The 16,242-nt window shown below is 41.3% G+C and overlaps 1 protein-coding gene and 1 long non-coding RNA gene across 2 annotated transcripts; both read right to left on the reverse strand.

Annotated features, from left to right (window-relative positions):
• Positions 1–8,324: 8,324 nt before the first annotated feature.
• On the reverse strand, positions 8,325–10,888 carry LOC112696616 (protein CHUP1, chloroplastic). The gene is made up of 2 exons (XM_025749446.3): positions 9,812–10,888; positions 8,325–8,982 (listed from the first exon to the last, which is right to left on the reverse strand). The coding sequence occupies exons 1-2, from the start codon at positions 10,583–10,585 to the stop codon at positions 8,587–8,589; spliced, it is 1,170 nt and encodes a 389-aa protein (XP_025605231.1). The 5' UTR covers positions 10,586–10,888; the 3' UTR covers positions 8,325–8,586.
• A 387-nt stretch (positions 10,889–11,275) lies between these two features.
• On the reverse strand, positions 11,276–14,186 carry LOC112696617 (uncharacterized). Its single transcript, XR_003150805.3, has 2 exons — positions 13,371–14,186; positions 11,276–11,742 (listed from the first exon to the last, which is right to left on the reverse strand). It is a non-coding gene; the product is annotated as an uncharacterized lncRNA (long non-coding RNA).
• Between the last annotated feature and the right edge of the window lie 2,056 nt (positions 14,187–16,242).

Raw genomic sequence — 16,242 nt, forward strand, 5'->3', positions numbered from 1 at the left:
ACGGTAGCCAAGGAGTATATAAACGACGAGGAAGTCAGCCGAGTCGTGGCTGCCAATAAGCGGCAGTCCGGCTACAGCCAAGCTCGGCAACAGGGTAACGGAGAAAGAGCAAAGGAGCAAGCCAGGGAGGAGGCACCAAGCAAGACACCCAGGCCGTTTCCCCGGGTTGGGAAATTCGCCAACTACACCCCACTCACTCTCCCCATCATGGAAGTCTATCAGCAAATAGCCGAGAAGGGAATTCTTTCGAAGCCCCGACCACTCAAGGACCGTACGGGAGGAAACAAGAACCTCTATTGTGACTACCACAAGGGTTACGGCCACCAAACGCAGGACTGTTTCGACCTGAAGGATGCGCTCGAACAAGCGATAAGAGAAGGTAAACTAGCAGCATTCTCTCATCTTATCAGAGAACCGAGGAGACGCTACCGCGACCAAGACGAAGAGGGGAAAACCCGCTCGGCGAAACGGCGACAAGAGCCAGAAGAAAGGGACCACGGCCTCACTGTGATAAACGTGGTGACAGCCAAAAACGCCGCGCCAAAATCCCGATCGGCATACAAGAAAGATGCTAAGGTCTTGACGGTCTCCTCCCCGTTGGTGCGAAACTCTAAGAAACCCCCCTCCATTTCTTTTGGCCCGGAAGATCAATGGTTCGACGACGCCCCGGAAAACCCCCCCCATGGTCATTACGGCCAGAGTGGGAACCGGCCTCGTCAAACGCATCCTTGTCGACACAGGAGCTGATTCAAACATCATGTTCCGCAACGTGTTTGACGCACTTGGGCTAAAGGACGCCGACCTGACGACTCACCAGCACGGGGTCATTGGGTTGGGCGACCACTTCATCAAACCTGACGGAGTAATATCCCTACCGATCTCGGTACGGCAAGCCCAAGGTCGAAGATCGGCGATGGCCGAGTTCGTAATCCTCCGAGATTCCACCGCCTATAATATCATCTTGGGAAGGAAGACGATAAACGATGTTGAAGCGATAATCAACACTAAGCTGCTAGTCATGAAGTTCGTTACCGACGACGGATCCATAGGGTCCATAAGAGGGGATCTCGAGACGGCAGTCGCATGCGACAATGCCAGCCTATCCCTGAGAAGGAAATCCAGAGAGGCATCCGGTGTGTTCCTAGCCGACCTGGACGCCAGAGTAGACGACAAACCTAGACCAGAACCAGAAGGGGATCTGGAAAAACTCGTGATCGGCGACACGGAGGAGAAGTTCACGTTCATCAACAAGAGCCTGCCACGTGAGTTAAAGGAGCCCTTGGTCGAAATGATAAGGGCCAATAGGGATTTGTTCGCCTGGACACCTGCCGACATGCCAGGCATAGACCCAAAAATCATGTCACACCATTTGGCTGTCAGGTCGGAAACACGCCCAGTAGCGCAACGGAGGAGAAAGATGTCGACAGAGAGGGCGGAGGAGGTGGCCAGGCAGACGGCCAGCCTCCTGGAAGCAGGTTTCATACGAGAAGTGGACTACTCGACGTGGCTCTCGAATGTAGTCCTAGTGAAAAAACACAATGGCAAGTGGAGAATGTGTGTAGACTACTCTGACCTCAACAAGGCATGCCCTAAGGATTGTTTCCCCCTCCCTAACATAGATGCACTCGTCGACGCTGCGGCGGGCTACCGTTATCTAAGCTTCATGGACGCCTACTCCGGTTATAACCAGATACCGATGCACCGTCCAGACGAAGACAAAACGGCGTTCATAACGCCAGGAGGAACCTTCTGTTACAAGGTGATGCCATTCGGTCTGAAAAACGCAGGAGCGACATACCAAAGGCTTATGAGCAAGATTTTCCACGATCTAATAGGCAAGACAGTGGAAGTCTATGTCGACGACATCCTTGCGAAAACAACGCAACCTGACGACCTCATAAAGGATCTGGGAAAAGTATTCACGTCTCTCCGGCAACACGGCATGAGGCTGAATCCCCTCAAGTGTGCCTTCGCCATGGAAGCCGGCAAGTTCCTGGGTTTCATGATAACTCAGAGAGGGGTAGAAGCTAACCCGGAGAAGTGCCAGGCAATACTCCAAATGAAGAGCCCGGGTTGTATCAAGGACGTCCAAAGGTTCGCCGGGCGGTTGACCTCATTATCCCGGTTTCTCGGAGCATCGGCAGCAAAGGCCCTGCCATTCTTTAACCTCATGAAGAAAGGGATGGCGTTTGAATGGACACCCGCATGCGAGGAGGCCTTTCGGCACTTCAAGAAAATCCTGGCGGCACCACCCGTCCTCGGGAAGCCAAAGGACGGGGAACCACTATACCTGTACCTCGCCATAATAGAAGAAGCCCTGGCTGCAGTTCTGGTGCGGGAAGAAGGGAAAACTCAACAGCCAGTCTATTTCATAAGCAGTGCCTTACAAGGGGCAGAATTAAGGTACAACAAGCTGGAAAAACTAGCCCTAGCACTCTTGACTTCCTCGCGAAGGTTAAAACAGTATTTCCAAAGTCCAGGTTGTCGTGAGAACGGACCAAGGGATCCGGCAAGTACTTCAAAAACTCGACCTGGCGGGAAGAATGATGACTTGGTCCATTGAACTCTCCCAGTACGATATACGATATGAACCCCGGCAAGCCATTAAGGCGCAGGCGATGGCAGATTTTCTAGTAGAAGTAACGGGGGATCCAATCGAAGAAGCGAGTACACGGTGGAAGCTCCACGTAGACGGAGCCTCCAACCAGACGTTCGGAGGTGCTGGGATCATCCTGGAAAGCCCGGTTGGAGTTGTATACGAGCAGTCGGTCAGATTCGAATTTCCCATCTCGAACAATCAGGCAGAATATGAAGCCCTTATAGGGGGCTTAGCCCTAGCAGCGGAAGTCGGAGCAAGAAGACTGGAAGTATGCAGCGATTCCCAAGTCGTCACCTCCCAGGTAAACGGGAGCTACCAAGCCAAAGACTCGTTGTTACAAAAGTACTTGGAAAAAGTTAAGAGCTTGAGCCAAAAGTTTGAAGAAGTCACGGTCCACCACGTACCTAGAGAAAGGAACACACGGGCAGACCTCCTATCGAAGTTGGCCAGCACGAAGCCGGGAGAAGGCAACCGGTCTCTCATTCAAGGTATGACAAGAGAACCAGCGGTCACACTGTGCGTGTCAAGACCAGGTTCTTCATGGCTAGACCCCATCACCAACTTTCTAGAACACGGCAAACTCCCTGACGATGAAAAGGATGCGGCGAAATTGAGGAGGGAAGCAGCCAAGTACGTCGTCATCCAAGGACAGCTGTTCAGGAAAGGGCTCAATCAGCCCCTACTGAAGTGCCTACACCCCGACCAGACGGACTACGTCCTCAGGGAAGTCCATGAAGGCTGCTGCGGACACCACATTGGAGGCAAGGCCTTAGCAAGAAAATTAATTCGAGCCGGATACTATTGGCCGTCAATGATGGCGGACTCCAAGGAGTTTGTCAAAAAATGTGTGAAGTGTCAACAGAACGCCAATTTCGCCAGGGCGCCGGCCTCCGAGTTAAGCTTGCTGACGACCTCACGGCCATTTTCTCAATGGGGAGTCGACCTCTTAGGGCCCTTCCCAGTCGGTCCCGGGCAAGTCAAGTACCTCATAGTCGCAATTGACTACTACACCAAATGGATAGAGGCCGAACCACTAGCTAGCATATCCTCGTCCAATTGCAAGAAATTCATGTGGAGGCAGGTGATAACACGATTTGGGATACCAGAAGTCGTCATATCGGACAACGGCACGCAGTTTACTGACAAGAAGTTCATGGAATTCCTTAACGGCCTGGGTATAAGACAAAGGTTCTCTTCGGTAGAACACCCCCAGACAAACGGGCAGGTGGAGTCTGCCAACAAGATTATCCTTTCGGGGCTGAAGAAGAGGTTGGATAATAAAAAGGGTGCTTGGGCCGACGAATTAGCCTCGGTTCTCTGGTCTTACCGAACAACTGAACAATCTTCCACTAAGGAGACTCCCTTCCGGCTAACGTATGGGGTGGACGCGGTAATACCCGTAGAGATCGGCGAACCGAGCCCCCGATTACTTTTGAAAGGAGTAGAAGAAACCGTGGAAAAGGACCTCATAGATGAAGCCAGAGAAATGACTCATTTGACAGAGACAGCGCTAAAACAAAGAATGGCCCTGCGCTACAACACCAAAGTGCTCAAAAGGGAATTCGAGCCGAACGACCTCGTCCTGAGGCAAAACGACATCGGCCCTCCGACCCCTGGAGTAGGCAAGCTAGCGGCAAACTGGGAAGGCCCCTATAGAATCAAAAAAGTGATGGGTAAAGGCGCTTTCAAGTTAGAAAGGCTTGATGGTAAGGAAGTCCCGAGAACATGGAACGCGGATAACTTGATAAGATTCTACTCCTAGCGTGCGGACCGACGTGCCGACCAATCGAGCTAAGTGAACATTTACGAATTTGAACTTTTCATAGTGACCTACGAGTCCTTTATGTAATTACCGAATAAGATATACTTGTGCAAATTTTCTCTCCTGTTTTGTTCCCCGTTTTTCCAGATAAGCCGTTCCATCACGACCGACAACGACGCGTAACCCCGGGACTGATCACCCCGGGAGCCCGTCAAACTGCCGCTATAACGAATGACTATGCGAAAGGCCACGATTCTTTAATATAAACGACAGCTATAAACCAACAACAGTTAATAGAAACGATAACACAACCAGACGAATAAGAAAGAGTTAACTACGATGAATTGGGCAAACGACTAAAAAGTCAAATTGTTCACAAAGCCAAAATAAAGCGGCTAAACCAAAAAAGCTTTAGACAGAGAATTCATTTCTTGGGGACGTCAACAACTTTGCCGTCTTGAATGACCTTGAAAACACCGATAGCCGATGTGTCAAACTCGGGAGCAACGATCTTGACCTGAGCTTTAAGAGCCTCCTCGGTCGCCAAAATCGCACCCTTCCCTTGTTTGACAACGTCCTTATATTTCGCTTTCCATGTCGCCAGTTCGGCCTCCACGGCCTGCTTCTCCTTCTCCAGGTCGGCTACCCGTTTCTGTGCCGCGCCAACCTGATTTTCTAGAGCCATTTCACGATCGACAAGACGAGAAACCGTGGCGTCTGATTCTTCTAACTTCTTCTCAGCAGTGGCCGCTTTCTTCTCGGCAGCGGTGGCTTTCTTCTCAGCGGCGTCAAGCTTCTCATTTGATTGGGTCAACTGCTCCCGGAGAGTCTCAACTTCACTTTTTAGCTCATTGTTAGCCTTCCCAGTAGATTCCAACCTTCTACGGAGGGACTCCATCCCGGATAGCTCAAACTCGGCCTTCCGAGCTATCACTGCGCCACGTAAAAGGGTACGGTACATCCACCTCGCCTGCCCGGCAAGGGAAGACTCATGGAAATACTCCTCGGTACCAGGAATCAGCTTGGAATCTATAAAGTTCCCGGCATCAAAATTCCTCTCCATAACAGTGAGAACCCCCTCAGGACTGGACGACGTTTTCCTTTTCCTCTTGAGGCTAGGGACCTCTTCCACCTTGTCATCAGCATCCGGGTTAGACGTCGAACCCCCGGTGCCGATCACCTCGCGGAGGGGGGAAACATGAACCGTTTTGTCAACCTCGACCTGGGCAGCTTGGGCCGAGGTCCCGGTCCCGTCGACCGCGGCTTCTTGCTCGGTAGTAGCCTTGTCATCCGAAGGAGCAGCGGACTTCTCGGCGGAAAATTTCTCATTGTCCCCTTCGTCGTCACTAGCCAACAGAAAAGTTTGGAATAAGTTAGGAAGACCCGTCACCGAGGCAGGCATCTCCACTGCGAAAAAGCAAACGAAGTCGGTTAATCACTACAAATTGTTAACAAAAGCAAAAAGACAAGGGACAAGAAGAGGCTTCTCACAAATATAATTACGACCGGCCTCCCGATCACCCATGAGAAGGTGAGGATTTACATGATTCCTCCCGAAGACTGCCATCAACACATCGGCAATCTTCCTATCCACCGCAGACATGCCCCTATAGGTTACCTTAACGAAGGCATTGGACCCCGCTCCGAAACTCCAATAGGTCGGAATAAGGCGTACCCCCTCTAACGACAACCAAAAAGGATGATGACCTTTGACAGGGCGGACCTTGAAATATTTGTCCTTAAACCCATGATAGGAGTCTTCAAACAAACCAAAAATCCTCCGACCTTGGGCAGACCGGAAGGACATGAAGCCCTTTTTATGCTTCCCCTCCTTCGAAGGGTTAGTAAGTTTGAAGAAGAAAAGGAAAACATCTACAGACACCGGAAGCTCAAGATACTCACAAACCATCTCGAAGCAGCGGATTGAGGCCCAGCTGTTCGGATGCAACTGCGACGGCGCCACGGACACACGGCTTAAAAGCGCCATCTGGAAGGCGGAAAACGGAATACGAACCCCAACTTGAGTAAACATGGATTTGTAGAACCAAATCCAGTCGGCTACTCGGGGGTGGTGGAAATTTATCTCGTACAATCGCTCGTGAGGAGCTGGGACGAAGACGTCATAATTGGCTTCTTCATCAGTCCCTCCGCACAAGTACTCGGCTTGTCGGAACTCGGTGAGTTCCTCTTCACCCATTTGGTTAGGCGAATCCTTCACGTCGGAAACGACCCAAGCATAGGGATCGTACGCCGCGGGAGAAGGGGAAGCCCGGGAGACCGTGCGAGCCATACCTACATGGGGGGACCATCCAGTCAGTCTAAGAGATCGGTTGCTCAGGCCGAGCACGGACACTACCCCCACTACTCCCTAACTAAGGATGAAACACTATAAATGGATGTAGAAGTTCAAGGAAAAACCTACCCTGGAATGATACCCCCCTAACACGTATAACCACCATTGAAAGGCTACACAGCAGCAACAAAAACCAGGCAACAAGCATGCAAGAATGAAGCACGAAAGAAAAGAATTCAAAGAATTACCTGAATTGATGGAAAGGGGATGAAATTGCAAAGCCTGGAAAGAGGCAAGGAGGATGTAACGTTCTGAAATTTTGTAGCAAGGAAAAGGAAGGAGAGAGAGGGGAAGTATGAAGAAATACAAAAGCATAAAACTGATTGTTTAAAAACTGCCTCCCAAGAAGCGCGAAACACCTGGGGGCAGAATAGTCTTTGCAAACGGGGTTTTTCCACCCCATTATGAGCATTTAATGCTCCGCACAGGGAACGATGCGACGAAACGGTTGTTTATGCAAACCAGGGGACACGCGCGTTGAGGGCGTATACTCCCCACATGTGGCCGAGTTGACGAGAACAAACGAAACGGGCGACGACACGCCACTAATAGTCCCTACGACTACCACTGGCGCGTGGGGGCACTGTTACGGCCCAGCCCAAGTGATTCTCGGGTCAACTCGACCCGGTGACGACCCGACCCGAACGGTCGGATGCAAACTGTTCACAGCGCGACCCGGACACGCGTCCCTGACAGCTCCTCGCTACAGCTGTAAGGAAGCTTCGAAGAAGGTGGGCCTGTCCTCGTAGGGCCCACCTCTGACACGATATAAATAGGGGAGGACCTGCCCTTCCCTCGCGGTACGTCACCTTTTCACCTAACATTTTTCCGCCTGCACACTAATTGACTAGATCGTCGGAGTGTCTTTGCAGGTGGTACCCCCCTATTTCTCTCACGACAAGTGCTCGACTTCACGGCAAACCGGAACCCGACACAACCGCGATTGAGGAATCCTCGCTCCCATCAATCATCATCCGACTTGTCCGAAAATCGACTACCGAACAGATATCATATTTCTTCTTTGTTAACCAATGTATATTTTTCCCTATTAATGCATAGGGGCAAGACTCATCATCAAATAAAAGCATAGTTTAATTGGTGAACAGATTATGCAGCCCGTCCGATTTAATCAACAATGATATGATTACCATGTTTTTCAAATTTTACTTTCCTTGAAACCGTGAAAGTGGAATTTGATCTCAAATCTAAGAGGAAGACAGACACATTCCCTTGCCATAAGATCACTTACATGCTTCAAATAATATATATTTTATACTCCTAAGTGTGTTGACTTACAATTTATGCCATTTTATTATTTAATGTCATCTCAGTCAACTTGAATTTACTGGTTAAAATAATGACCGAGTGGTCTTGGCAAAGTCAATAAGTGATCTGAACTTAATAATTATGAAATAGTATATTGACGAGATTGCCAAAATCAATTTTCTTAGAACTGATGTTTTCCTTTTTCTTTTTTTGCAACTTCATTTGTTAAAAACTGGTGACAGAGACGTACATCACTCAGGCTGAGTTTGTTAAGAACTGATGTTTTCTCAGATAATGATGTTCTTTGCTATGTGGCTAAAGTTAATAGAGTTGAGCACAGAGACTTGGAATATTTCAACCCTGGTAGTAGTCAAATCTCCGATCCTCTTGCATACTGTGTTACACATCAAACACCATATTCCAACATATTTTATTGTAAGGAGGGAAACACTGAATGGTGCCTGGAGATACACTGCTAGCAACTATTATTCAAACATATGTATTGCAAAGTTTATTTTCTTTTCCCATAAAAGGTTTCAACGTAAAGTGCCTAGACACTCGCAAACAAAACCCATATCTTATTATCTTGATGTTCTTATTGCTTTCCTAAGTTTTGCTTGTTTCAGTGCCTTCAACCCATCTCTTTATCCTTCTAAGCAGCTTTCCGCTTTTCGAACGAGTTCCATTATTGCCGTGACGAAAGGAAACAAAATGAGAAACACTGTGATGCTCAAATGATGAACCATCATCATCATGTGATTGATCATGGTCGGAGTCATAATGAGTAACTTGATTATCGCTTCCTCCTCCAGGTTCAAGTTCTATGTTGTTGTCTCCGTGCTGATGCTGATGTACGTTGTCATGGTGCCTTGTTATCTCGTGCCTTAAGCAAGCATTGGTCCAACGCAAGTGAATCAGTTCTTTAGCTTCATCTGCTTGTTCCTTCTTCACATGGTCCAATTCATCCACAACATGGTTGTAATCTTCCCTACTTACCTCAATCTGCATATGGAAAATCTTTGCACTTTAGTTGTATTGTATTAGTGTTATTACAAAGTACAATTTTTATAATAACTTCTAATTTTGTGAGCGGAACCGAATTATTTGAGTGACACACTTTTTTTTTTCGTCTTAAAACAACTATCTAACAAAATATTCAAAATTCAAGACCTTTAAACACAGCTGATGACAGCTGAGCTATGTGTTCAATGGTATTATTAAAATGGAGTTCTTTGTGGTGAAAAGTGAAGATTGTAACTAAGTTTTTGCATTGTAAATCTCGTTTTTTTTAAATATATTTTATTAATAAAATAAATAATTTTCACTTTTTATCCAACTAACTTTTTTCTATAGTATTATTCTTATTAAAATAAAGTTTAATCATTTTGTTAATAGTATAGTCTTATATATATCATACAATTTAAACAAATTGTTATTTGTTATTTTGTTAGTAGCACGGGTTAGTTCTATAGTCTTATTTAATTGTTTTTTTTTCTAAAAAAACAAAGTAATTATATTAGAATATTTATTTTTGAATATTTCATAATTCATCTTACTTTGATCACACAAATAAATATTCTAAAAATATTTTATATTAGCAAAATTAAAAAATACTTAATTAAAAACCTTTACATAATATGTGAACTCAATTAGAAATTTTTGAATTATAAATTAGCAGAATAATTAAGTTGTAAAATAAGTAATTCAATCAAAGAAATTGAGATGTGTGATTTAACAAGCACCTTTTTCTTATAATGTGATCATGAGTAAACCTATAAAATAAACATACAAACCCGACATTGGTACTCTTATACGTATATCTTTTGCTTACCTTAGACGCATGTAATCTTTCAAGTGTGTCAATCTTCTTAAGAAGTTCATTCTTGTGATCCTGCAATTGATCCAATTCCCTTTGCAGTTTCTTGATTTCATCCTCTAATTCATCAATAATGTTAACCTTCATTCTCAATTCATCATGGCATCTCAAGATTTCTGCTTCCTCTGCCTTGATCATCAAGGCCTGCTCCTTCACAATGCGATACTGCGCCATCGATCTCCTCTGCAGCTTCTTAAACCTCTTCTGAAGCAACTTATTCTCCGATCTCCAATCCTCCAACCTCTTATGCTCTGCCTCCATGGATGAAATCTCCCTTTCCAAGAAACCGATGCGGGCGATCTCAAGCGAAAGTGCATTCTTGATTTCTCCAAGCTCAAGTTCTTGCTCTCTCAAGCCACAAAACTGATCAAACTGCAACCTCAAGGCCAATTCCTTCATTTTCATACCTTCAATCTGGCTTCTTAGGCTGTTAATCTCTTCCTCAAAACATGGATTTTCACTGTAATCATGGATCACGGATGTCTCACCAAACGCACTGTCTCCTTCATATTCTTCCATTGAAGCAAGGCTAAGGCAACTTTCTTCACCTTGTTGAGAATTGTTGCCATTAGAAATCGCTTCATTTGTTGATAAGGAAGGAGCCTTAGATAAACATCTCTTTGCTTTGATCCATGTATAGATTAAACCACCAAAAGTAACAGCTAAAGGAATACTAGCTTTGAGGATCACTGGCTTTAGAACATCTTCTTTTGATGTTGAACTTTCCATTCTTCTTGGTTAAATTGTTTTGTGAAAATTAATCTGAATGTGATGTCTATGTGAATGTCACTATGTTATTACAAATGTTTGGAACTAGGTTTGAATAACAATAATAATGTGGATAAGAATGATGTAGTATTTTTTTTACCATTTAGAAGAAGAATTGTAAGCCACCAAATAGCCTTCATGGTGCTTTTTGGAATCTAATTCGTTTTGGGACATGTCTTCACTTGTGCTGTGCGACTTGAAATTTGCGTCGGGCTTCTTTTCTTCCATGGGATATTATACTTCCCAATGTTCTAAGCTTAAACATAACATTAAAACATACACATATATAGGGGTGGGAATTGGAGATTACCCATTCAGAGAGAATATAACACTTTATTTCTTATTATCGGGAATTGGAGATTACCGATAATACATTTTATTCGTGGCTAAAATTTTTTTTATTAGCATTTCAAACGTGCATAACCCAATAAAATTCTCAGTTTTGGGGTTTTCCTTAATGTGGGGCTTATTTTTTAAAAAATTGTAATTAAACAAATTTTATAGTAGAATTTTAGATTTTTCATGATTAAAAAAAGTTGGAAAGAAGAAAATCGATAGGTCTGATTTCATGAAACATAATTTTAAAAATTTTCGAGTTACAAATTGAAGGGTCGGTTTGTTTTTGTAATTTTTTTAGTTAGAAACCTCAAATTGGATGGTTCAATTTTTTTTCCAAAAGTAATACTTCATTTAAATGAATAAAAGATGGGTCCAATTGGACAGCCAGCATAATTTAGAGGATTCGGAATCTCCCGACTTACAAATGAAAACAACCTAATAAAGAGAGAGAAGGAATTAATGTCTAAGAACTTCAATAAAGAACTCTTCTGCAATCTTGACCGCTTCTGTATATTTTCATTCGGTCCCTTATCCTTTCCATAAAAATAAGAGTGTTTCGAGTCTTCCATAAATAACAGGAGAGACTAACCAGTAGAGCCATTTGTCTTCTTCCAGTCAATCTGCCAAAGGTGTTTTTCATGACATGCATCCGCCATTTCCTAAACTATTACTTCCTCCAAACTAGCTCCAGGTACTTGAACCTTCACCAACGACCAATCTGCTGTTGCATTTGGGCATATCACAAGGCAATGAAGGGTCAATTCCACTGACTCAAAGCACTGCAGGCAACAGTGGAAAATTGGTGGGATTTGACAGTTCAACATTTCATCATCCTTTTATCAGCAATTGCCACAATATATTCTAAAAAGTATCTGATAATAATAATAATATAGAAATTTAGTCTTAAATCCTGTATCCAAGGTTATTACTAAAATCAACATCGGCAGTCTAATTTCAATTTTGTTTTCAAAATACCAAATGAATTCAGAATTGCACAAACTTTATGTCCAAGCAACCGTTTCGAATTAAGCTTTCCAATAAACTAAAAATCATGATTTTCTGATCACTCTAGCCTCGAGAATAGTTTGCAGCGTTTAAAAACCAGAAAATAGCAGTAGCGTGCAAAATTTAAAATTCCATATAAAATCCAAATTAAGTCCAACCACCTTCAAAATTAATATGGTTAAACTTATCTTATCCAAATTTCTTTACCAATTGGTTTCAGGTCAATACCAGTTTTAATAAAGGAGTTGCATAACTTGGGAGTATGTCAAAATCTGTTTTAAAAATCAGCAAGCTTAGTATCTTTCAACTTACATCACTTTTACTACAAAACTTCAATTAAGCTAAATTTTGGTTTGAAAACTCCTAATTTATCTAGCAACAAGTGTGCCTTGGTTGCAACTCAATCGTTGTTCAATTCTAAGAGTTACAAGCATTGGAAGTTGATGCGAAACTTGTTGAAAACGGACTCTTTCCAACTTTGATCACCAATTTTCAAAAATTCACAACTCCCAATCATACTCCTAAAATTCTGAAGTTTTAGAGCAATAAACCAAGTTAATGAAATTTTAAAACAAAATTGGTTTTGCTCCAGAACTCAGCTTGTAGAAGTTGCAGCAAAACAACAAAGTTGCTCCCTTGTTCGAATTTTTCTGCAGCAAGACTGATTCAACGACCTGACTTTAAAAATTCGTCATAAATTGTATATTTAACGAAAAGGCCTCAAATTTTCCAGTCCAGTACTCCAATTCTATATTTTCCCAAGTTTAACCCAGACTTGATCCCATGCAATTCCGATCATCACAAAATTAGTTATAGCTTTTCAAAATTTATAACTTCGTTTAAAAGTAATGCAGAAAATCAGATTTCACAATTTAACTTTGAAAAATCATAACTAATTCTTCAGTTAATACAAAACCTTGAAAATTGAATCTTAACAATTATACTTATTATAGTTTACTTAGCTTCTAATCTCTTATCATTTCAATCACTCCTGAGTTACTGATTCACTTACAAAGTTGGCGTTTAATTCCAAGAAAATCCGATTTTCAACAGGCAGTTTAGTATTTCAAAATCCAACCCTTCAATACCTCTCAAAATCGATTCCAAATAAACCACCAACCAAGTTCATTCGCCATCACAATATATCAAATAATCAGCTCAACAATAACAAATCCAATATAACCATCAAAATTTCGAGTTCTCAGCAATCACTCATCAACAATTCATAATCCACACATAATCAATCAATTTCACAAAATCCTCAATTCAATCAATTCACAGCCACAATCCAGCATTCATATATAACCAATCAATTACTCACAACAATTAAACTTATTTGCAATTATTCAATAAACTTTGAGGGCATTCTTAAATTAAAACCATTTAAAATTAAACCCCCTACCTTGATTAGCCGAGTTCATATAGATTAACTTGACAACTCCGTTCCCTTTTAGTTTCATGGCAGCAGAGGTGATTCCAACGTGACCCAGACGGTGACAGCACTACCAATTTTAATTTTTCAAACATACCTTGGCAGAACTAAGACAGAGACATATGCAAAAAAATAAAATGGCAGCAGAGCAAGGGTGGAGGAATTATATATTCAGAAATGGCAGAATTGGAATTGAAACTGGAACAAGGGCAGTGCTGATTCAAAGACAAGAACAGAGGACGCTGTGGGGGGTGAATGGGATCGAAGCAGTGACTAAAGTAGTTCAGTAGCAGCGGCGTTTATAACACTTCTCCAGTGGCAACCACGGTGACTCCGGCGGCAGTGATAGCTTGGGTTCGGCGGCGGTGGTTCCTTCAACGGCGACGGTCTTCTCTGGCACCTGGAATGACGATGGAAGCAGCCTCCCTCTCCTCCCCGATTCGTGATTCCAGCGACGATGAGGGGCTTAGACAGAATCAGGATCAGCGACGTCATCTCCTCCTCTCACGTGCAATGGCGACGATGGAGCTTCTGCGCTGGTGATCAGGCGCAACCCGCAATGGCAACAGGACGGAACGGTGCCTCCTTCCCTTGGTTCTCGCAACGCTCGTTCTGGATGTCTCTCTCTCACTCGCATCGGCACAACGTCGGCGGCGGTGAGGTCCTAGCCGCGTCGTTCCTTCCTCCTCCCTCTCTTCTCCTTCCTCTTCTCCATTTTCCCTGTTTCCCTTCTGTACCCATTTTTGTTTCCTCTCAGCGTGCGTTTTATGCGTTTGAATAGAAATGAAATTGGGAATTAGGTGATTCAGGGTTTTATTTGGAAATTCCAGGAATTAGGTAAAATATATATGAGTAATATAATAATTTTATAAAATATTTAAAATAAAAGTTAATGAGTTATATTTTAAATAATATAATTTTTTATATTTATTTAAGAGATAGTAAATTTAAATTTTTTTATTTTTAGTAATATATATATATATATATATTTAAAATAGAATAATAATTTAGGATTTAAATATAATACTGTAAAAATTAATTTTAAAATACATAAATTTATTTATTAATTTATCAATGATTTTAAATAATTATTTATAATTTGAATTATAAAATAAACGTATTAATCATATTTTATAAAATAGAGTTTAAATTCAAAATATCAATTATTTAGTTTATTGATATAACTTTTCATTATTTTTTTTATTATTAAAATTTTAATTTCAATTTATATAAAATAATTAATTATAATAAAATTGTACATAAATATTAATTAACTTAAACTTAAAGTATTTGCAAAAATCAATTTAATCATTCCTAATAAATTAAGAATTCAAATTAATAAAATAAACCATAGTTTTTTCCATTACTAAATTTTAATTTTAATTTATATAAAATAACTAACTATAAAAAAAACTACACAAAAATATTAATTAACTTAACTCTAAATATTAATAAAACTAATTTAATTACTCTTAATTTAATAGTTCTTAAAAATAAGAAGTTCAAATTATTAATAAATCGTGATTTATTCGTAATAAAAGCTACTTAAATTAAAATGTATAATTCTTTTTTATTTTTCAATCACTAAAATTATGCAAATTGCAAAATATTCAATTATAATAGAATTACATAAGAACCTTAATTAATAAAATTATCTCTGAATCTATTTAATTATTTCTAATAAAATAATTTCTAAAATTATAAAGTTTAAATTTAATAAGATAAAATCACAATTTATTCATATTTAGATTTTCAAAAAATGCGAGATGTTACACCAATCACAATTTTAAGCTATACATACCAATATTACCACAATTAATACCTAAAATTCATCAATTTTACAAATCCACAAAGGTAAAGAGGAACCTTACCTTTCCCAATGGTGCTTGAGGCACAAACCAACAATAATCCACTATTAGGTGGCACCTAAACAATTAAAATCATAAAATTTATTCAAAATCCAAATCTAAATTTTTGAAATTCTTAAGGTTGAAGAATAGAGTGTGAAATTCGAAATTTTACCAGCAAATCCTAGTTAGAATTGACGAGCTCTGCGAGAGTTTCGCTTAGCCACAAACGAGTGCAAATTGAAGCTCCGTAACTCAAGTTACAAGCAAAAGAAGTAGAGCATAACAATGTTTTCTCTCTTCTTCCTCAATCTAACTTGAGCTGCCCTCTTTGTGTTTGTGTGTGAAATGTGGCTGAAGTGACCACTAATGAACTTATATATATGTTGGGTTTGGACCCAACTTGAATTCGATCCAATTCGTTAGTATTTTTGGCTAATTTGACCCAATTTTGGGCCCAACCTTTAGAATTAGCACCCGATTTTTCAACTTTAATTATTTTCCCAAGTTTTTCTACAGTTTTTATTACTCTTAAGCAATACTAGACAAAGTTACGCTGGTACTACCGGCTAATTTACCAGTACACGGTTTTATGTAATTTTCTGCAAAAAATTACATTTTTTCACTCGAAAAAATCTATTGAATTCAAATATCACTTCTAAATTTTTAAATTAAGACTTCTAAATTTTGAACTTATTTCGGCAATTAAATTATTATTTTATTTTATTATTAAGTGGTAATTTAGCTATCAATTCTTACACATACGCGGACAAGGGGCATGCATGTACACAAGATGGTCCAATTTCACACTTCTGCATATGCAGACATGGGCATGTGTACACAGAACTTCTGTTTTCTAAAAGGTATGCTTTTAATTTTCAAACCATTCCTTTAACTTTCCAAACCTTTATAACTACTTTCCAAGGTCCGATACCTAGTTTCTAAGCATAGGGAGATAGTGAGCCTATAGAGGAAGTTAATTGATAGTGGAAAGG

Source organism: Arachis hypogaea, chromosome 6 (genome assembly GCF_003086295.3).
Source record: "Arachis hypogaea cultivar Tifrunner chromosome 6, arahy.Tifrunner.gnm2.J5K5, whole genome shotgun sequence".
NCBI lineage: Eukaryota > Viridiplantae > Streptophyta > Magnoliopsida > Fabales > Fabaceae > Arachis > Arachis hypogaea.

Excerpts from the sequence above, each read along its gene's own strand:
- LOC112696616 (XM_025749446.3), bottom strand. The coding sequence starts at position 10,585 with ATGGAAAGTTCAACATCAAAAGAAGATGTTCTAAAGCCAGTGATCCTC. Across the intron at positions 8,983-9,811 it reads AAAGATTACATGCGTCTAAG|ATTGAGGTAAGTAGGGAAGA; the intron begins GTAAGCAAAAGA and ends TTCCATATGCAG.